The sequence below is a fragment of the Suillus subalutaceus genome, assembly GCF_016647625.1.
Source record: "Suillus subalutaceus strain FC151 chromosome Unknown DFJ58scaffold_131, whole genome shotgun sequence".
In the NCBI taxonomy this organism is placed as follows: Eukaryota; Fungi; Basidiomycota; class Agaricomycetes; order Boletales; family Suillaceae; genus Suillus; species Suillus subalutaceus.
Window position 1 is genome coordinate 14,318 of NW_024540380.1, and position 19,934 is coordinate 34,251.

Below are 19,934 nucleotides of genomic sequence, written 5' to 3' on the forward strand. Positions count from 1 at the left end.
GCCAGTGGTAGCGTTTGATCCCGCGGAAGCAATTCGCGTCCGAGCCATAAAGGCGCCCAGAGTCCCTTTACACTTTCCGGGCTGACCCGTTCTCGAACAATCCTCAATTGGCGCTTTCAGGTGCACACTGAGTAAATTTCGTACCCCACAGTTCAACGTTCAACGTTCAACATCAGTATGGCGTCTTCTTACTCTTTCCACGGCCGCCTTGTTGGAATTCAGAATGCATACTAACGCTCTTGATATGGACGCCCAACGCGCTGTACTTGCGCATTTACACATGGTAGGGTACACAAGCCTCTCGTCACGACATTCGGACGTTGTTGTCAACGACGAATGAGGCAAAAGATACACCACCAGATGTCGTTGACTTGATACTTCTCCGTCAGCAGGCGAGCGGTCAATTAATAGCATTCAAGTATTATGGCTGATTTAGCAGGGTTTTCGCACAGCCTTCATGGTTCTCTCCGGATAGGACTCGCCTCACAGCTGGTTCTGGAGATAAGACTGTCAGGCTGTGGGATGTAGGGATGGGGCAGTTAGTGGTTGAGCCTTTCCGCAGACACACGGATCGGGTTAACTCAGTGTCGTTCTCGCCGGATGGGACTCGCATCGTTTCTGGTTCGCACGATGAGACTGTCTGTTTCTGGTTCGAGCGTATCATAGGACTATCCGGCTGTGGGATGCAGCAACGGGGCACCTAATTGGTCAGCCCTTGCGGGGGCACGCTAGTGTGGTCTTCTCAGTCTCGCTCTCCTGGGATGGATCTCGCATCATTTCTCGTTCATACAATGGCACTGTCCGAGTCTGGTATGCAGTGATTGGGAAGTCATTGCTGGACCATGCCGAAGAAGACTGTCCAGCATCCTCCCCGCATGGCAGTTGCATCCCACATCCAACAGCGGCCATCCCCAGTGCCCACAACCCAACACTGAATGATGACTTCATTTACTTCTCATCAAAATCGACACATGCACTGTGCGACACTGCTGAACTACTCGCAGACACCGCCCATGATGACCGCAGGTCAACATTTAGGTTTCTGGGAGACGATGGATGAATGAAGGGACCCAATCGTCGGCTCTTATTCTGGATATCACCCGCGTCACGACACGCATTTTGATATAATCCTCGAACTGCATTGGTGATTGGGAGAGGGTGTGTTGAGCTTGATGTGAGTCGCATGGGACATGGGACACGCTGGCAGCACTGCTGCAAGGAGTGAGTTCCGGTGAACACTGGGCATTCTACGATATTTGTATATAGGTTTGGGTAAAAATTTGGTTTCGTTGACCTAAAGCCCACCAACAAAACACAAAGTTTGAATACTTTCAAACTCAGATAGTAGTCGTCGACGTCTGCTTGGAGTTCCTTTAGTGCTTTATAATCGTTTTGGCTGACGCGTTGTCGAACAATATTCTGTTCAGGAAAACAGTTGAAATTCGTGCCGTGCTCCTCTTTCACAGTTCGACGCGCTTGTCAATCGATCTACGACTCCGATCAGTGGAGAGACGAAATGTCGATCTAGTAATCAGCTCAGAGTGCTCTCCCTTTCCTCCCAATCTTCAGGACTGTCTCTGAGTCTCATTGTCTAGAACGTTGGAAGAGTAACGATAAGTAATATTATCGTTACTCTTCCAACGCTCTAGACAGTCTTCTTGAAGGGAGCAAGTGACTCGACCAAGTGCTTGTAAGCTTACAGGTAGTTACCTCGCTCATAATATCATTCTTGTTCACGTACCGTGGCATACTTTACTCATGCACTGTCATAGCCCGGTATGTGGTATGTAAGCATGCAGCTTGCCATTTGTCAACATGAACTCCTGATCAAATGCCGAAGGACTCGGTGATTCAGCGCAACTGGGATTACGGCGCTTTCAATAAACGAACGACCTGGCAAAAGATATATAAACTGATGACATTCAGGATGTAAAATCCAAAATTCAGTAACACAACACAGCATGTCTGAAGCACCTTTCAAGTCCTTTGCTATTGTCGGCGCAGGCCCTAACATCGGGATTCCTATCGTGAAGGTAAGCATTCATTACAATATCATCTTCGAGTGTCGTCCTTAGCCGGTTATATCTGTCAGGCATTCTTGGCTATTGGCGCTCCAATTCTCGTCATCGCACGACCGACCTCCACAAATACCTCTGCACTCCCTGACGATGATCCTAACCTGAAGGTTGTGCGCGCAGACTATACATCTGCATCTGAGATATCGGTAATCCTTCGTGAAAATAACATAGATGTCCTCATTTCTACTGTTACATTTATGTTTGGAGGCATGGTTGTCCAGGACGTTCTCGCGGACGCTGCAAAGGAGGCGGGTGTGAAGCTCTTTGTACCCAGCGAGTTCGGCCTATCACCGCCAGCAGTCGGTCTGACTCATGAAAAGCATGCCTTTGCAGGTAAATGATTACAGTCAATGGTGGCACTTTACGGTGTAGATTCATCCTCCGTTCACAGTGTATGCAAAATCCATTGGATTGCCCACTCTCCGTATCTATGTGAGTTTTTATTTGTTGCTCTTGCTCTATGATGCACTGAACGCGATACGTCCATTAGAATGGATTTTTCCATGACTTCTTGCCCTGGCTCACTGCACTCACTGAGACTGGCAAATTTCATATTGTGAGCAAAGGAGATATGCCAGGATCCTTCACTGCGATATCCGACGTTGCAGGATACGTGGCTCATATTCTTACCACTCAACCGCCATCCCGTCTACTTGATGTTGAAGTTCACATCGAAGGACAACGCGCAACGCTCTCAGAGATTGGTGCCCTATACAAAGGCAGTGTACCTGTGGTATACTGTGACGCCCTTCCTACAGAAGGTGTACTCGCTGCGGACTTTCGTACGAGATACCAGCAGGGCTTTGACGTCGGAAAAGCAAGTTGCGGCTGGAATCCCGATACAGAGACGGATGACGCGGAATTGGCGAGCAAGGACAATTCACTGTGGGAGGGGCACCGCTGGTTGACTATCGAGGAGGTTCTTGAGTTGTAATGATATGTACGTGCACGAGACTTTGTGGAACTAGGTACTCTTCAGGACTTACAGTAGGGGGCTGTTTAATTCTGAAGTAGGACTGATATTAAGTAGGAGCTTTCTGGGGTACGATAATGGCAGATGTTCTTATATCGTGCAGAAATGAAGGGAACGTTTGCTCGGATTCCTCATCGATCACGATGATCGTATCAGTGGATGTCGCCCCAAGTGTGTTCGATTTTGCATACCATCATTCCGGGTAATCTGCAACATGCATGTAATATGCAAAATGTTCAAAACACCTCAACACACTGCTCAACTCACTTCAAAAAAAATCAGGCATATGTAGATTACTTATATATGATGTACCGTCCAAGTAGAATGAAAATTTCTTGCGTGTTGCAGCTGCGAGAGATGAAATAGTGGTAATTTGTAACCATGCAGGAACATAAATCATCCAGATCCCATAGATCTTGTAGGTATATTCACGAAGTTATACCTGGAGCATAACAATCACCTCGTCGGGATTACAGAACACAATTTCGATCAAGGTCATCCTGTCATTTTAAGATGCTATAGAGGAAGAAAAGACGACATGTACGAAAACGTGACAGGGGAAAGGAGAGTGTGTAACAAATTCAATCTCCTCTACAGCACGCTCGGTTAATCCCCCCGTTCTCGAGACTCGCAGGCGGCATGTTGAAACCAACAATAACACTACTGAGTCAGTACCACAAGACATGCCGAGTCGTCAAAATTCAATGCACGCACCATTTGGCAGCTATCAACCGCAGCCATATTTATAGGCACCGAAAGTGTTGCCTGAGGTGAGCCTGCGAAAGCTCTCGTCAGGGGGCTACCGCTGCCCCGACTGCCTGTACTTCTAATTCTATGTAGGAAGCTCCATTTTAAGCCTGTCGAGTGGGAGTAAATAGTCCGTGCACGATATACCTTCCTAGCATGGTATAGGCAAAGCAATCTGCCGTTCGAAACTCATAATGACCCACCCGTGGAAAGGTTCAGCTGATGGTATATATTTATTCGCGGGCGCGAGATCTTGTGCTCAGAGCCATTTAGCCCCTGTGAGCAAATAAGGAATACGGCTGGATTGTTCTTTCCAATGAATCTCGGGCTTCTAGGTATCTATGTAGGCAACGACATCCAAAGTGCGGTCGGCTCTTCGAAGATATGCGGTATTTACAGTAGCAACTCAGGGAAATACAACATTAGCACCGTCTTGACCTTCGTTCGCCTGAGCAAATAGACAATGTCTCTTCGCGTTCTCACCCTCGGCAATGCTGTGTACAATTGACCGTCAGTAAGGCGATCCGTTTGAAGGTCGAGCACGGTTCATGCTAGCGTCAGACCTTGACAACTATTAGATGTAGTTGCATACGCGGGTCGCAAAGGAAACTTTCTTCGATTTACCGTCCACGATGAACGGCTTGGTTGGAAGGCAAAGTTGATGCGGGGGATGCAGTGGCTTTCAAAGGTATTAATGAGTTAAACTTCAACGAATCGACGATGCAGAGCAAGTACGCGCATCTGCGCGTTTCTGATCTCGTGCTTATATATTGTAGATACGCTCACTGCGTGCGCACGAAAAGCGTCTTGAAGTATGTGATCACACCCTCCTAAACGCAGTGTAGCAATCAGTCATTTTGACCTACTACCAGGGTAGCGGGAAAATACGCACTTTATCGTAGGTTTGCTTCAAGCTCGGACGCTCCAGTATTTGGTCGACGTATTTCGTGAATTTAGTGAATTTAGGTCCCTTTAGCTCCTCGCCCAGCTTAAACCCCAAACCGACAGGAAATCGGCCTAATTCCATGAATCAGGGTCAACTTCTTCGGAAAAGGTGCGAGTGCGGGTACTCTACCTATGTCAGTCTCGGTGATGATCTTGAGCCTTGTGAGGAGCGGAGAGATGCAGGCATCTGCAATGGTGTAATGATCTCCAACTGCGAAATCTCCACTCTCCTCGAGAAGTCCCTGAACAAATTCAATGCCCTTAAGGACACTTTCATATGACCCATCCCCTCGGACGAAGTCGTGAAGCGGGGCCTCGACGTGTTTAGTGCTCGCATCAATGAAGAAACGGACTTTGGCACGTGAAACAGGATCCTTCGGCAGGAGCCCAGAGTCTGGATAGAGGTCCGCTAAGAACTCAAGGATGACGTTTGATTCTGTGATTTTAGCGGACAAGGACGAAGGTTCCTCGGGGTCGACACTGGGTCCCCCGTATGTTACAGTGGGCACCTATGGGATATCACAATCGCAATAGTCTAACACAGGTCACCGTCACACATACCTTGCCAACGGGGTTCACTTTGCTAGTAAACCACTCTGGTTTGTTGACTAGGTCAACGTGGTACCCTCTGTAGGGTGCATTAGCTTCGATAAGAGCCAGTTCTACCTGTCGATTCGCGTCAGACACTCGTGAAATGGTGTCAGCAGTCATTTGACCTTTTGGCTAAAGGGCGAGAGCTGTAGAGTCATGGGTCAGGCAAGTCTTCCGATCTCCATCGTTCCTCACCTTGTGAAGGTATAGAGTCAGCTGTTCGGGCATGATGACGACGACGATGATGATTGAATAGGACTTTGGCTGACGAACTCCAAGGCGAAAGAATGCTCATATTTATGCATGAGACAAGTGACCTCGGTTTAGTATCGGCTTCGCAGAACTCTCGTCAATCAGTGGCCTGGCGAACGGACTTGGTCAGTTGCTGACTGACTCATCTGCCTGGTTCACGTTATATAGATCAATATTATAAACTTCAAATCAGCAGTCTTGCTTACCATTCATGTGAATAAGTCGCCTTGTCCGCGAGAAGCGGCTAGAACTTACTTTCGGGCGCTAGGCTGGTTGCAAAGATCTCAACTCCTGGTCCATCTGAAATGGTGGCACTTGGTCCCCTCGGCCTCAGTCATAGGGAGCAGGTTATACGAGGAACCACAATTTTGCCTCTATCAAGGTCTGACTAACACAGTTGGAGGCACTGCCACGTCGCAATATTGGTCTTCCTCAGGTCGATGTCTAGGTGCCATGGTTCAAAATAAAGCGCGAAAGCTCGCGACCGTAGCATCCCGTAGCATCATACACGCGAAGTGATAGGAACGATATCGTTCGAGTAGTCGTTGTTCCAGTAATGTACGTAAGGTTAGTCACGTGGTGGCGTTTGATCCCGCGGAAGCAATTCGCGTCCGAGCCATAAAGGCGCTCATAGGCACCGAAAAGTGGTGCCTGAGATGATTAGTAAGTTGAGGTGCCTGTGGCACCTCCTAAAGGAACGCTTTGTGCTCCTTTGCCTTCCTGTGTAATCCCAGTTGCGCTGAATCGCCGAGTCCTTCGGCATATGATTAGGTGCGTGCTTACGTACCACATGGGAGTTGTACCGTCTACGATGGCAACAGCGGTCCAAACGTTCAGCTGCGGATGAAGCTGCGTGCTTACGTACCACATGGGGTATGACAGTGCATGAGTAAGGTCTCATTTCCGCAGTGAATGTTTTTGGCTTCCTGGCCTTGGCTGCATCCCACTGTGCCTTCGGCAGCGCTTCGAAACGAACGACCTGGCAATATATAAGCTGATGACATTCAGGATGTAAAATCCAGAATTCAGTAACACGACACAACACAGCATGTCTGAAGCACCTTTCAAGTCCTTTGCTATTGTCGGCGCAGGCCCTAACATCGGGATTCCTATCGTGAAGGTAAGCATTCATTACAATATCATATTCGAGTGTCGTCCTTAGCCGGTATCTGTCAGGCATTCCTGGCGATTGGCGCTCCAATTCTCGTCATCACCCGACCAACCTCCACAAATACCTCTGCACTCCCCAAGGATGATCCCAACCTGAAGGTTGTGCGTGCAGACTATACATCTGCATCTGAGATCTCGGCAATCCTTCGTGAAAACAAAGTAGAAGTTCTCATTTCTACTGTTACATTTGTTTTCGGAGGCGTAGCTGCCCAGGACGTTCTCGCGGACGCTGCAAAGGAGGCGGGTGTGAAGCTCTTTGTACCCAGCGAGTTCGGCGTATCATCGCCAGGAGTTGGTCTGGCTCATGAAAAGCGTGCCTTTGCAGGTGAATGATTACAGCTAATGATAGCACTTCACAGTGTAGACTCACCCTACGTTCACAGTGTATGCAAAATCCATTGGATTGCCCACTCTCCGTATCTTTGTGAGTTTTTATTTGTTGGTCTTGCTGTATGATGCACTGAACGCGATACGTCCATTAGAATGGATTTTTCCATGACTTCTTGCCGTGGCTCACTGCAGTCACTGAGACTGGCAAGTTTCATATCGTGGGCAAAGGAGATATGCCGGGATCCTTCACTGCGCAATCCGACGTTGCAGGATACGTGGCTCATATTCTTACTACTCAACCACCATCCCGTCTACTTGATGTTGAAGTTCACATCGAAGGACAACGCGCAACGCTCTCGGAGATTGGTGCCCTATACAAGGGCAGTGTACCTGTGGTACACTGTGATGCCCTTCCTACAGAGGGTGTAGTCGCCGCGGACTTCGGTACGAAATTACAGCAGAGCTTTGACGTCGGAAATGCAAGTAGCGGCTGGAACCCCGACACAGAGACGGATGACGCGGAATTGGCGAGCAAGGACAATTCACTGTGGGAGGGGCACCGCTGGTTGACTATTGGGGAGGTTCTTGGGTTATAATGATATGTACGTGCACGAGACTTTGTGGAACTAGGTACTCTTTAAGATTTACAGTAGGGTGGGCTTTTTAATTGTGAAGTAGGACTAATATTAATTAGGAGCTTTATGGGGTACGATAATGGCAGATGTTCTTATATCGTGCAGAATTAAAGGGAACGTTTGCTCGGATTCCTTATCGATCAGAACGACGATGTCACCCTGACTGTGTTCGACTTTGCATAGCGAAATTTCCAGGCCCGAAATAAGATAATTATTTCTATATCGCAGGGCCACAATAGGATCAAGGTGTCTTGCAGCACATAGTAGTCGATCATGATGCATATTCATTGCTGCTCTCCTGGCTGCGGGTCTGTCTCGTCTAACAAATGCATATTAACTGGTAATTGGTGTAATGTACTTGTTGTCTACATAACAGGAATATCTGCATTTCGGTATACAGAAACGGAACCTAATATCAACCTAGCAATGGCAAGATTTAGGCAATCGTAGACTGTACGTCGATCTCGGTGGTTAGGACCGAGAGGCAGTGTTCGTAGTCCTGGACAGGGACAGAGAAAATGCCAGAGTCGATAGATTTGTGCAGGTTAAGCATCAGCCGAGAAATGAGAGTAACGGATATGCTAGGAGTATAGTCAAAACCCGATTCCTGTTTATCGCACCAACCACTCACCAGCTAGTGAATGTAGCCAGCCCCAGACTGCCTCGGACGGCCCCCTGGTAAACCATCAGCAAGTATTTAACCTACACACATGCAAGTTGTGTGCTCACTGATCCAAACTGGTTCAAGTTGTGAGCGCTCTGTAACTCCACTAGGATGTCGACTTACATAGTACATCACAATGTTCGGTACATTACAGAGTGTCATGGCACTGAAGGAATATTTGCCAATTAGATCCACTCGGATCACGAGTTCACCACCATCCTCACCCAAAATACATCGCACCTGCGTTCAGTTAATTCAATGTTTGCAATATGAATGTAACAAACAATTTACCATCATGAAACATGACATCAAGAAGATTTCTCCTGCTGACCAGACGCAACTGCAGCAAACCTCTACTTTTATAAGTCCTATGAACTGTGAGGACAAAGATGAGTAATTCGAAGGCAAGTATGGCTAGCCATGCTATTCCACAACCTGCGGATTGATAAAGTCATGACTTCAAGTTATATAACTTGGAATTCACTGACGGGCAGATCTGCAACGACTTTTGAGTAGACTCGCAGAACGGCGAGGATGATGACGTACTCCTCCGCTGTATATGTTTCGAAGCAGCCAACTCCGGTCGTCAAACTCCCTGCATACTGTCCAAAGGTTCCCGCCTAGTAGAAATTATTAGTAGACTCCAAATTGCAGAGTCCAAAACTCTATTGAACACGTACAGCTGAACCTCCCACAAGACCAATGAAAATCAATGTAATCCAAATAAGCAGGCGTTTACTACAATTGTAGAGAGCATAAGTGCGAATGATCAATATGACTGGAAATTTTCAGTTCATAAATTTCTACTAGCGAAAAAATTCGAACTCACCGCAAACGATCACTTGTTGAAAAAAAATAAACAGCTGTCTGTATAGCATATATTTCGCACAGCTATGAAATGTTTGTTGAACAAATGAACAAATGTTCAAGAGTCAGGAGTTCAAACCTCTGCGGAAATAAGTTGTGAGTCTGCCACGCACATGATCAAATGATCAAACCTGATCTGGAATGGGCATGAAAACAATAAATAAGCCATAGATGTTGCCGAGCAGTGCGAAATAGCGATTGACAAGAAATGTCATTGCAAACAGTGCTTTTGGACGACGCCAGATGAAAATGATTTCTTCAGTGAGGGTCGCCATATGGTCATACATCAGAATACCTAGAATATTGTGTTATCGTTCTGAGGACAGATAAAGAACACCAGTACTGTTTGCCACAAGGATGACGTTCGAGTGCGTGCGCACAGCCACTGCCCTGGTAAACTGTAAATGTCACGATCAAGATATGTACGTGGACCACTCACAACTGCTGACTTTCGGTAGCATCCATTACGACGAGACTATGCAACAAGGAAAGGGCGTAGATGATGTCCGGGGTAGTATCCGGCAATATATATCACTTTGCACACGCGCAGTTAGTTCGAAAGATCATAGATAGATCTTCCTCGGTCACATCGGCGAGTCACAAGCACATAGCTAGATGATTCATTAACTAGGCTGTTGCGCTCGAATGCGAGAAATCAAATACAACCATTCCATCGCTGGCACAGCGCTGGCGTGATGACACATCGATCAAGGTGTGATGAAATAGCCTGCGGGGCAGCGGGACGCTCGTCCTGAATTCCAGAAATACTAGTACATTCGCAAAACCTGCTCACCGAGATTGCCAACTCTGTTTGCCGTCTGCACTGTATTTTTACTGCCTGGCGGTCTTAAAAGAAGGAAACCGAAAAAATAGCCCTACTATATAGCAGTTTTTGTCGAGTCTTACTTGATTTATCCCAGTTTCAGTCATTCCGATGTGACTTTATTACTTCGAGCTGTCACACCTCGGTGCTAAAATTAGCGACTCGGCCAGAACCGAGTGCGACAATTTACAATTGTAATGTTTCGTGTTACGACCGAAGCGCCCTGCGCCCTTAGTGACCTGGCGCGGAGTCACGGAAAAGGTGGTGAGTATAACACGAACAACCCAAGGTGCCCCAAATCCTTTTTACAGGTCGGCTTTAGCCAATCGCCGTATCAGCATGACGATTTCTTCCATTTCAGGCAGCAGCTCTAGCTCTTGAATTTGCATCGATACCATTCAAAAGCTTGTCATAAGGTCCTTTCTATAGCAGGGAACGGAACCTCGGACTGTTTTTGCCGCTGTGGCTACAAAGAAGCGAACTCTATAATGCAGTAAGTACTGGGTCGCTCCAGACCAGGCCCAAGTTTAGAAACACGTACTCAAGGATGACAAGATGATAGCGATAGATCTTTCGGTTAATCCTCAGGCTGTTATTGGTGCACGTGTCATGACTATATTGCCATTGTGCTGATGATTAGCACACGCACACACTCGAGGTCTCTCGTGCACAAAGCGTACGTGAATCGTGGTGGCACCGGAGAGTCCATAATATGGCATCCCTGTAATCGAAGTGGGCGAACATCGTGACGCTGACAAAGTATTATATTTCGAGGACAGTATTGTGCAGGTAGATATGGGTCCATGTGTACTCGTCAGGGTTGTAAAATGATATGTCATCCATCGTAGTAAGTGATGATTGGCTGCCTCTGGAAATCAAAGTGGTGCACACGGTGATGATCGGATGCTTCGAGATGGCTTTCATAGATTATGGATTATGCGGTACGGCGATACATTTCATTTCCGATGTATCCAACTCCGATGGCGGCCGATCAACCAAGCTCTTCAACTGAGCAAAAAACTCGACTTTGGCAGGGAGCTATAAAAATGTTAAGCAAGTAAAGCTGTGAAAGTGACGTTGTAATCCTGACCTGATACTGCGTCACAAGGCCCGATGTGCTAGGAACCACGAATAATAATGTCTCGCTTATGTTCGCGGAGGTATCGCTGACAGGACCTGAATAGCATAGCTTGAATGGCTGTAATCCAATGTTCTTGGCCGGCGCCTGGGATGCTTTTGATCCAGAGGCAGTCGTCTGAGTCATCTGCAAAAGCGCCTTTTGGAGTATCTCCCAGTTAGATATACCGACGAGACAGAGAAATCTTGGCCGGTGGAGGGCAAGCTTGTTGAGCAGGATAGGTACAGACGAGACACGCTCTGAAGAGGACAGTTCTGCTGCCTGAGATTGGCACGTTAGCACGCAGTTGAAAGACGAGTACTGTGACAACCTCCGCGGATGGTCTGTCAACTAGATCCGTCTACCGATTGAAGCACTTCAGTTTAGGCGGTAAACAGAAGAAATATTTTAAGCTGACCAAACCAATGTTAAATATTTGTGGTAAGGAAGAATCCTCCGAGGGTGGTAGCAACCTAGGTGTAAACCCTAAGAAGTCTATGGTTGAGAGTTTCGTTCTTGGTCACCAATGAAGACGACATGCCAGATTGGTGAAGGCACTTCCAGAAGTGATTCGATGGGTGGGCAAAGTGGTGTCCTCTCTGGGCGGACATATAACCTGGACTGAGTATGACATTGATGTTACAGCGGCTCTGTCAGAAGCTTATATGATCCGAAAGATACTCAGCCCACTTAATTCCACAGAAAACGACTACACAGAAAAACCCTTAGACAAGATTGGAATGGTGAAGTTATTACACACCGTCGAGCCCGTAGGCTAGATAATCTGTGAGGGGTGATAGATGAGCATACGCTTCCGGTGGGGCATATCCTCGCTTGAGTTTTTTGACGGCATTCTTGGACAGACTTGCGTTAGGTGCCTTGCGCTTACCCTTTCCAGGTGATGTTGAAATCAAGGCATCAACTTCGCACTTGATTCCTGGCTTTCGAGATGTCGCGACCGCAGCGACTCTGGAGGAACGTCGCAAGGTTGGTAGCTCGGAACTATGGACCGTAGCGACTGCTGGACCGAGCTGTGGTTGACATGGGGTTGAGAATGTGAACTTGGTGACAGATTCCCTAAAATTCTCTGTAACGGACGCCTCTCCGTCGTTGCGGTCTTCCTCGAAAGACATCTGGAGTAATCCCTGGTTGAAGAGGAGCTAAGAGGAGCCCCCGTGAGAAAATTATACGCGAGGCGTAGATAGTCATTTAACATTTTGATTAGTGACTATACTCGTACTAGTATACGACTTCTCTTCGAGTTTGCAGGCGTAAAACAGAATCAACTTCGGAGGACCAATTGTTCCTTTGCAAGAACGCTTCCATGAACATGTAACAGCCCAGCGTCGTACATACGCATGATGCCAGATCCAGAAATGCACTCAGCAGCTGTCTGGACCTTGGACCAGCTGCTTCAGACTATAATGATCGCACAGCCGAGGTGTCTCAAAAGACTACTTCACCTGTCTCTATGTACGGAGTCCCTACGGACCGTCCCCCGCCAGGTGGGGTGCCAAGTATAGTACATCGCTATATGTGACACATCTTTGACAGTAAGTTCCAGAGACAACACCTCGAGGTCACGACCACTACCATGATTCATACCTTTGATCATAGGTTCGTGCACCCTCAGGCTTTGCAAGGCCGCTAGGCAAAGAGTCTAGCCCTGCCGATGATGTGCTGCTGGATAACAGCAAGATATCGATATGGTTTTTTTAAGTGTGGAGAGTCGATGGAATCTTGTGCGAGAAGATCTTCGGAAGTCAATGTTGCGCAGCAAGTGCTGCGCCGCGGACCGAGGTCCTGATACCTACAATATCTCATGCGGTAGGTCTTATACGGTAGGCAAGAAGTCTATGGAGAAAAGATTGTCGCTTCCAAAAGCAAAAGCACCACATGACAGCACAAGAAAATATTCGATCCGATTTGATTCGAATCAAGTAGTTGTCCTCCCATGACCCGGTTCACAAGTCGGCGATAACATAGAAGTTACTGAGAGTTGCCTCTTGAGGCTGCCACGAGGCGAACGTATTCGCCCCAGGTTCCATGCCGATGCTCGCTATTTGAAACGGAGCCTTTGTTACGTATTGAACCATATACGCCTAAAGTCGAACAAACAAAGGGACTTCTCCTTCAAGGTTTCACGCTTTGTTGTTTAGTTATCAGTTTCTTTCTTTTACTTGTACTTCATCATGCCTCCTCGTGCACCACAGACTCGTGAAGGCGGTGGAGGCGGCGGCGGCGGCAGAGGTGGTCGTGGCGGTGGTCGCGGCGGCCCTCGCGGTGGACCACCTCCTCGCGGCGGCCCAGCTAGAGGTGGAGCAGTTCAAGCTCCCACTGGTCCCGCCGCTCTGCCTGGAAGCCATGTTCAGGCCGTGGGGGTAAAACGACCTGGATATGGAACGGCAGGCAGAGCAGTGACTGTATATTCTAATTTCTTCAAGATTAGTCTCCCAGAAAGCGTTATCCATCACTACGACGGTTGGTAGTGGCTCTTTTAAAATCTCGTCCCTTTGTCTGATTTCATCCGATTTTCTTTTTTGCGATTCAGTGGGTAAGTACTGAAGTTAATGATACTTTGTGTGACTTACCGTTGATCATTGCGTCAATCTATGCGATCAGTTATCTCGCCTGATGAGAAGGCACTTCCGGCGCGTTTGAATATGGACTTGATCCATCACCTTCAGACTATCGATGCCGTCGATGTCTTTACACCTCGGGCCGTTTACGATGGGCGAAAGAACCTCTTCGCCCCCAGGGAACTACCTTTTGGTCCGCAAAATAGTCAAGAGGTGTGCTTATGTGATATGCTATTATACTCATCATTTACATCTATGTAGTTTGATGTTTGCCTCTCCGATGATCCTAATCGCGGAAGTCCGGGGGAGAACACGGGAGGTCGCGGTCCCAAGGTATACAAGATTAAACTGACGAAGGTTGCACAAATCAACCCTGAGTAGGCTATTTTACCTCTCTAAACGTTACGTTACTGGAATTCGTCTTCGTTAGGGTCCTGCAACGTTTTATACAAGGACAGCAATCACATGACAACAGTGTTTTAACCGCATTGACAGTAGGTATCTTTCTGAGGGACACTTCAATCGATCATTAACGTCGTGTATCCTGCAGGCATTGAATGTTGTCGTCCGTATGGAACCAACGATGAAGTACCCATTTAATGTTCGGTCTTTCTTCACCGATCGGGAGACTAAAGATATCGGCTCCGGCCTTGTGTTATGGCGCGGATACTTCCAGTCAGTGAGACCCGCGATCGGGCAGCTCCTCGTCAATGTCGATATCTCGACTGGAACGATGTATAAGTCTGGAGCACTGATGGATATCTGTCTCGAGTTCCTAGGTAGACCTGGGCAACACGCGTTGCTTAGCCCGCGAAGTGGCTTACCCGATCGTGAACGAATCCGTCTGCAACGTTTTATTTTTGGTATTCGGGTCAAAACGACATACGCCGGCGAAAACAAGACCCCTCGAGTCGTCAAGAAATTGAGCAGCGCAGGGGCTGCGGATTTAAGTTTCACCTTGCGGGATGGAACTAGTAGGACTGTGGCTCAGTACTTCCAGACCATTCTGAACCGTCCTTTGAGGTTCCCAAACAACCTTTGCATTGAGGTAAGTTGTTCGCAGTAGATCCCGAATCATCTCATCAGGTTTGTAGGTTGGCAGCGGTGCCTTGATCCCTCTAGAACTGTGTACGGTTCCACCAGGTCAAATAATGCGGAAGCAGGTTCCTCCTGAGAAAACCAAGGACGTTCTGGAATTCGCTACAAAGCGACCTGAGCACCGCCTGGCTAGTATCACGAATGGTCTTTCGGTATGACCTTCGTCCTTCACAGCGCGCTATGCTCAGCAGTCTCGTTAGGTCCTTCAATACGGCCAGTCGGAATACGTGCGCCAATTCGGCATGCACGTTGAAGATACTACTGGACCGCTTACAGTAACAGCGCGTGTCCTGCAACCGCCAAAATTGAAGTACGGCCCGGGCAGCGCGCAGCCTACCATTGTCAGTAATATAGTCTGTTTGCCTTGCTGTGTACTGATCTTTTCCTGTTCCCTAGACACCAAGTAACGGCGCGTGGAATATGTAAGTGTTGTTATACAATACATCTTCGTTGCTCATAGGTTTCCAGGATCGATAAGCGATTTTTCAGACCTGCATCTATTGACAGGTGGATCGTTGTAGTCTATGAGAGACAGCAGCGTTTCAACCCTCAGGCTGCACAAGACATGATCGACGGCATGCTAAGGAGTTTCAGAGACGTTGGTCAGTGGTTTATACGACAATATCTTGGGTTAAATTTTGACACATTCCAACAGGTATCCGTATCACCGACGATAAGCCGATCGTAACTTGGCAAAACGGCCAAGGCCGGATTGCGGAGGTAAGTGGTATTCTGCGAAGACCGTTTGAATCTGACTCGAACACCTACTTCAGCAACTGCGTGCCGCTGGCACTGAGTGTTTCCAGAGGACTAAACAGCGCCCACAGCTCATCGTTGTAGTTCTTCCCGAGAACGGCAATGATATTTACACTGCAGTTAAACAGTAAGTTCCTTGACATTCGTCTTGTATTAATGACTCATGGCCTTTTGTGTAGCTTTGGAGACATTACAGTAAGACTGCTTGATGGGCCCGCTACATGACCTCTGAAATTATGACTTTAGGTTGGTGTTGCGACCCAGTGCCTAAAGAGTCAGAAGTGCTTCCGCGCAAAACCTCAGTATTACGCGAACGTCTGCCTCAAGTGCGTAGTCATCCATCGAACACTAAATTTCGTTTTGATTTCTTGCTCGTAACAGGGTTAATGTCAAGCTAGGTGGCATCAACACTATTCCCGATCCCCAGTCGGTATCGGTTCTTACAGACCCTCGTAACCCTACCATCGTCATGGGTAAGCTTCATTGTTGCATTACCCTATCTTGGAGTCAAACGATCCACCAGGTGCCGACGTGATTCATCCTGCGCCTGGGTCTGATGGCCGTCCTTCATTCACTGCACTCGTTGGCAATGTAGACTCAGACACCGCCAAATACATCGCAACAAGTCGCGTTCAAGCCTCTCGTGTCGAGATCATCGAAGACCTTCAGGATATGACGAAGGTGAGTGGTTTTTCCTGTATGGATTTCTGGCACTAATTGCGCACCCTTAGCACGTCCTGAGTATGTACATGAAGTATCGCCAGTTCGCGGAGAAGAAGACGGGGAATCTTGCTCCTGCGCGTCTCATCTTTTACAGAGGTTCGTTGCGGAAGCCATTCATACCTTTCCATTTGCTGAGCATGCAACGTAGACGGTGTTTCGGAAGGACAGTTCAAGCAAGTTCTTGACTCCGAACTTAAGTCGATCAAAGGTACGTTCATGTTACTTGGGGGACAGTCGAAATCTGACAACCTATCCAGGGGCTTGCGCGGAGCTGAAGATCAACCCCAAGATCACCATTATCGTGGTCGCGAAGCGTCACCATGTTCGCTTCTTCCCCAGTGGCTCAGGACCTAGTGAACAGGATAAGAGCGGAAATTGCCTCGCAGGAACTGTAGTCGACCAGGTCGTTGCCCATCCCACGGAGTTCGACTGGTATCTGCAGAGCCATGGCGGTCTGCTCGGTACGAGTCGCCCCGCGCACTACAATGTTCTCTACGATGAGAACGAATTCAGGTGAACTCACCTCCATGTTCCTATGCAGTAGATTGTATGCTGACAACGGTTATGCATCTAGTGCCGATGGTCTGCAGTCTCTGTCTTTCGCTCTGTGCCATGTGTATGCTCGATCAACTCGGTCTGTTTCAATACCCGCTCCTGTATATTGTAAGTCTATGGCCGAGACGCTGGCTGCCAACGATGTGGCTGAACTACTCATCAGATGCCGATATCGTCTGCTCCCGCGCTAAGAACCACTACGACCCTCAAGGGAACGTTGATTTCTCTGATTCTGCCACCCAGCTCGACTCAGCCCAGGCTGAGGGCGCCTTGGAAGCTTACAAACGCGGATTCAAGCCTCTACATGCCAACATGGCAAGCTTGATGTATTTCTCTTGAACAATGTTACTCTACCCGCTTAATTACCTCAAAGCAAATGACTGTTAGTTTGCTCGTACAATCTTCGTTTTCGTCTCTCTTGCCGCGTTTAATCCCGTTCCGCTAGTCTCATGACATCACACCTCTCCTTGTAAAAAATACGTACATTGCACGAATACCATTGGCCACCCGCATTGCTTGACGTACTATGTTCGGACTGATACTACGAAATGTAATGCTGTGATATTCGTTGCAGACAGCATTGACCAGTTCGACGAAGACCGATCAGATCGATCAAGGTTCAAGTGCACTGGGTGAGCTCTAGATAAGTGTTTTCACGATACAGGGGGGCAGTGAGACGATGTAACACAACGGCCTGAGGCCGTGAGCTGTCATTGCACGCAACGAGAAGAAATGGTAAAAGGTTAGATCGAAGTGATTGGGAAAATCAAAGAGAGAATTCGAAAAAAAATATATCTATAATGTACTTTGATGGTGATATGGGCCGTAGAATTTAGTGAGGACACAAAGGAGTAAAGCTCCTCACTCAATTTCTGCACGTCAAGTCTTATACACGTGTCACCTCCCGAGTAGCCCGGAGCACAGGAAAGGAGTTGATCATTCCATCCGTGAGGCCGTGTACTTGTTCTACAGCCAAACCGGCGTCAGAGTCCTCCGCAACTTGCTCTCTGTGCGTATGGTCACAAGGTTAGGTGTCGTAATCTTGCGCCAACCAGCATATGGGTTATGAGGGTCAGGGCGAAGCAACACGCAGAGATGCTCCTGCTCTGGCTGGAGAATGCCATCTCCACTCGTATCGTAGCACCAGTAGTCCACGACTCCTGCAGTATAGCTGGAGTACGCATCGGTTTGGACGTCCTGGGTGCCAATCTTCTCGTGAACGGTCGCCTCCTGTTCTGACAAGTCAACAAGGAGTACTTTAATTTCCAACCCGCGCTTCGTCATGGCGATGTTCTGATCGCCGCGCCACACTGTGGATGGCAGAAGAGCGTCGTTGCTGTCTACTGAATTAAGGGGACAGTAACCTCGCGGCGAGTCTGGGAATGCAGCACTGTCGGATGAACTTGTTCCCGCCCAAGCGAAGATCTGCCATTCTTCGCACTTGCGAATGATAGCTTCCATCAGCCTGTAAAACGCCCGTTTTCCCTCTCCATATGCTACCATCATGCTCACATCAAAGATTCCGATGAGGGAGTAAGCTTCATCTTCGATACGTGTAGTTGTCCGAGTGGAAGCCCACATCATTTTCTCGTGGACGTTGCGTACGCCTGGCCGGAAATGACGTAGGTCATCGAGAGGTATCCTCGTGGCGCGCGAGAGCGCAGCTATGACCTCAAAATTTTCCTTGTCATTGAGGTCGCTGGTGAGCGGCTGCCAGTTCCCGACGTAAAACTTCATCCTCCATGGTGCGAGCAGCTCTTGCAGAGTCCACCCACGGGTGAACCATACATCTTCGTGGAGATCGTCGATCGAGGTGGTATCAGAGAGGTATGCGATGCATACATGGGCATCACGATACCACTTGAACATCGACCGGATGGCTTCTTCGAGTTCGGTGCTGCTGTCCTTGTTGATGCAGCACGTATCGGACCATGCTAATCGGCACCCGAACTCGCTTGCTTTCTCGCAAAATTTCACGAGTTTCTCATAACCGTACGGTTTAAAGGATTTTAAGATGTCGTAGAAGGTGGGTTCGCCGCTGTCCAGCCAACGGTGCGAGAGGACAGCAAATTTCACAGTATCCTTGACGATATCCCTGATCGCGTCCTGCCTCTCTGCTGTATGGCACGATTCCCTTAAAACGACAAGACGGCTGTGGATATCCTCCTCCGTGATCAAGGCGACGTCTTTGCGGAACATCCGCTTCACTTCATTGCGGCCGACAAGCCTTTTGTCTGGCACGTAAATGAGGTATGTAGGCAGTTCATTTTGCACATATGCATTGAATATGCCTATAACCTCGGGAATCGCAGATGTACTGGAAGAGCCCTGTCATGAACCATGAGTCAGGTGTGATAGAGTAAGAAGCAACACTAACCGGGAGATCTGGGCCACTCGTGTCGTTGGGATCTTTGGGTGGAAGCTTGACTCTAATGCCTTTGATGCCCAGTGTCGGCGGCTAGCAGAAGGTTAGATATATAACATCAGCCGATAAAACCTCGTACAGTTATCTGTCCGTGGGGGAAAATGTCGCGGACATCGTTGATGACCTCTCGCTTCAACTTGTGGAATTTTGCCTTTCAAGACACGTTTCTCCATAAGACAGCGTAATTTCCACTTTGACAACGTTACCCCTCACCTTGAGTGCCCTTTGGTCATCGTCCTCCAAGGTGATATCCATCACCTGGTGCACAAGGTCTTCCAGGAAGTTACCCATTTCAGTTGAACCGAGGCGAACAGTCTGGTGAAGATTCTAAGAAGGAAAGGGAATGATGGCCATGTCGACGAAGGAGGTTGAACTCCTTGTTATATGGTACAGGACGTCTGAGATCCTGCGCGTATAGCCCAAACCATGACCCTAAACCCGTAATGTGCCATGCTGCAGCATCGCCTGAGCATCGCGTTAAGTTTCGAAGTTTTGCTCATTGCGGTGAGCTTCGAATGGACCTTTGCTTGAAACTTTATCCAGAAACCTTAAGCTGCGTATTTAGGGACGGCGTATTGCGCAGATAACGCTGAGCAGTACGTATTA

General features: G+C 48.1%; 7 protein-coding genes across 7 annotated transcripts; 3 read left to right on the plus strand and 4 right to left on the minus strand.

Annotated features, from left to right (window-relative positions):
- The first annotated feature begins 1,882 nt into the window (after nucleotides 1-1,882).
- DFJ58DRAFT_809664 (uncharacterized protein) lies at nucleotides 1,883-3,115 on the plus strand. The gene is made up of 4 exons (XM_041391364.1): nucleotides 1,883-2,033; nucleotides 2,093-2,411; nucleotides 2,470-2,510; nucleotides 2,569-3,115. Exons 1-4 carry the CDS (start codon nucleotides 1,962-1,964, stop codon nucleotides 3,010-3,012), a joined length of 876 nt encoding a protein of 291 aa, XP_041239221.1. The 5' UTR covers nucleotides 1,883-1,961; the 3' UTR covers nucleotides 3,013-3,115.
- Nucleotides 3,116-4,419: 1,304 nt separating this feature from the next.
- Nucleotides 4,420-5,916, minus strand: DFJ58DRAFT_85974 (thioredoxin-like protein). The gene is made up of 7 exons (XM_041394003.1): nucleotides 5,793-5,916; nucleotides 5,530-5,736; nucleotides 5,460-5,480; nucleotides 5,305-5,409; nucleotides 4,874-5,252; nucleotides 4,691-4,815; nucleotides 4,420-4,628 (listed from the first exon to the last, which is right to left on the minus strand). The coding sequence occupies exons 2-7, from the start codon at nucleotides 5,560-5,562 to the stop codon at nucleotides 4,581-4,583; spliced, it is 711 nt and encodes a 236-aa protein (XP_041239222.1). The 5' UTR covers nucleotides 5,563-5,736; nucleotides 5,793-5,916; the 3' UTR covers nucleotides 4,420-4,580.
- A 366-nt stretch (nucleotides 5,917-6,282) lies between these two features.
- DFJ58DRAFT_809682 (uncharacterized protein) lies at nucleotides 6,283-7,850 on the plus strand. The gene is made up of 4 exons (XM_041391365.1): nucleotides 6,283-6,706; nucleotides 6,763-7,081; nucleotides 7,140-7,180; nucleotides 7,239-7,850. The coding sequence occupies exons 1-4, from the start codon at nucleotides 6,635-6,637 to the stop codon at nucleotides 7,680-7,682; spliced, it is 876 nt and encodes a 291-aa protein (XP_041239223.1). The 5' UTR covers nucleotides 6,283-6,634; the 3' UTR covers nucleotides 7,683-7,850.
- A 161-nt stretch (nucleotides 7,851-8,011) lies between these two features.
- DFJ58DRAFT_809694 (uncharacterized protein) lies at nucleotides 8,012-9,275 on the minus strand. Its single transcript, XM_041391366.1, has 9 exons — nucleotides 9,215-9,275; nucleotides 9,066-9,163; nucleotides 8,933-9,005; nucleotides 8,677-8,829; nucleotides 8,610-8,625; nucleotides 8,509-8,551; nucleotides 8,451-8,459; nucleotides 8,353-8,396; nucleotides 8,012-8,302 (listed from the first exon to the last, which is right to left on the minus strand). Exons 1-9 carry the CDS (start codon nucleotides 9,261-9,263, stop codon nucleotides 8,158-8,160), a joined length of 630 nt encoding a protein of 209 aa, XP_041239224.1. The 5' UTR covers nucleotides 9,264-9,275; the 3' UTR covers nucleotides 8,012-8,157.
- A 1,479-nt stretch (nucleotides 9,276-10,754) lies between these two features.
- DFJ58DRAFT_86078 (uracil-DNA glycosylase-like protein) lies at nucleotides 10,755-12,362 on the minus strand. Its single transcript, XM_041394016.1, has 7 exons — nucleotides 11,953-12,362; nucleotides 11,883-11,901; nucleotides 11,734-11,813; nucleotides 11,611-11,678; nucleotides 11,524-11,553; nucleotides 11,166-11,474; nucleotides 10,755-11,113 (listed from the first exon to the last, which is right to left on the minus strand). Exons 1-7 carry the CDS (start codon nucleotides 12,323-12,325, stop codon nucleotides 11,003-11,005), a joined length of 990 nt encoding a protein of 329 aa, XP_041239225.1. The 5' UTR covers nucleotides 12,326-12,362; the 3' UTR covers nucleotides 10,755-11,002.
- A 970-nt stretch (nucleotides 12,363-13,332) lies between these two features.
- Nucleotides 13,333-17,497, plus strand: DFJ58DRAFT_809713 (argonaute-like protein). The gene is made up of 19 exons (XM_041391367.1): nucleotides 13,333-13,673; nucleotides 13,815-13,984; nucleotides 14,033-14,148; nucleotides 14,267-14,819; nucleotides 14,866-15,021; nucleotides 15,070-15,210; nucleotides 15,266-15,291; nucleotides 15,338-15,471; nucleotides 15,525-15,589; nucleotides 15,643-15,752; nucleotides 15,805-15,820; nucleotides 15,872-15,951; nucleotides 16,007-16,098; nucleotides 16,149-16,306; nucleotides 16,357-16,444; nucleotides 16,497-16,556; nucleotides 16,606-16,861; nucleotides 16,923-17,011; nucleotides 17,067-17,497. Exons 1-19 carry the CDS (start codon nucleotides 13,385-13,387, stop codon nucleotides 17,240-17,242), a joined length of 2,775 nt encoding a protein of 924 aa, XP_041239226.1. The 5' UTR covers nucleotides 13,333-13,384; the 3' UTR covers nucleotides 17,243-17,497.
- A 74-nt stretch (nucleotides 17,498-17,571) lies between these two features.
- DFJ58DRAFT_86219 (heterokaryon incompatibility protein-domain-containing protein) lies at nucleotides 17,572-19,860 on the minus strand. Its single transcript, XM_041394064.1, has 4 exons — nucleotides 19,542-19,860; nucleotides 19,408-19,479; nucleotides 19,281-19,361; nucleotides 17,572-19,231 (listed from the first exon to the last, which is right to left on the minus strand). The coding sequence occupies exons 1-4, from the start codon at nucleotides 19,617-19,619 to the stop codon at nucleotides 17,870-17,872; spliced, it is 1,593 nt and encodes a 530-aa protein (XP_041239227.1). The 5' UTR covers nucleotides 19,620-19,860; the 3' UTR covers nucleotides 17,572-17,869.
- Nucleotides 19,861-19,934: the final 74 nt, after the last annotated feature.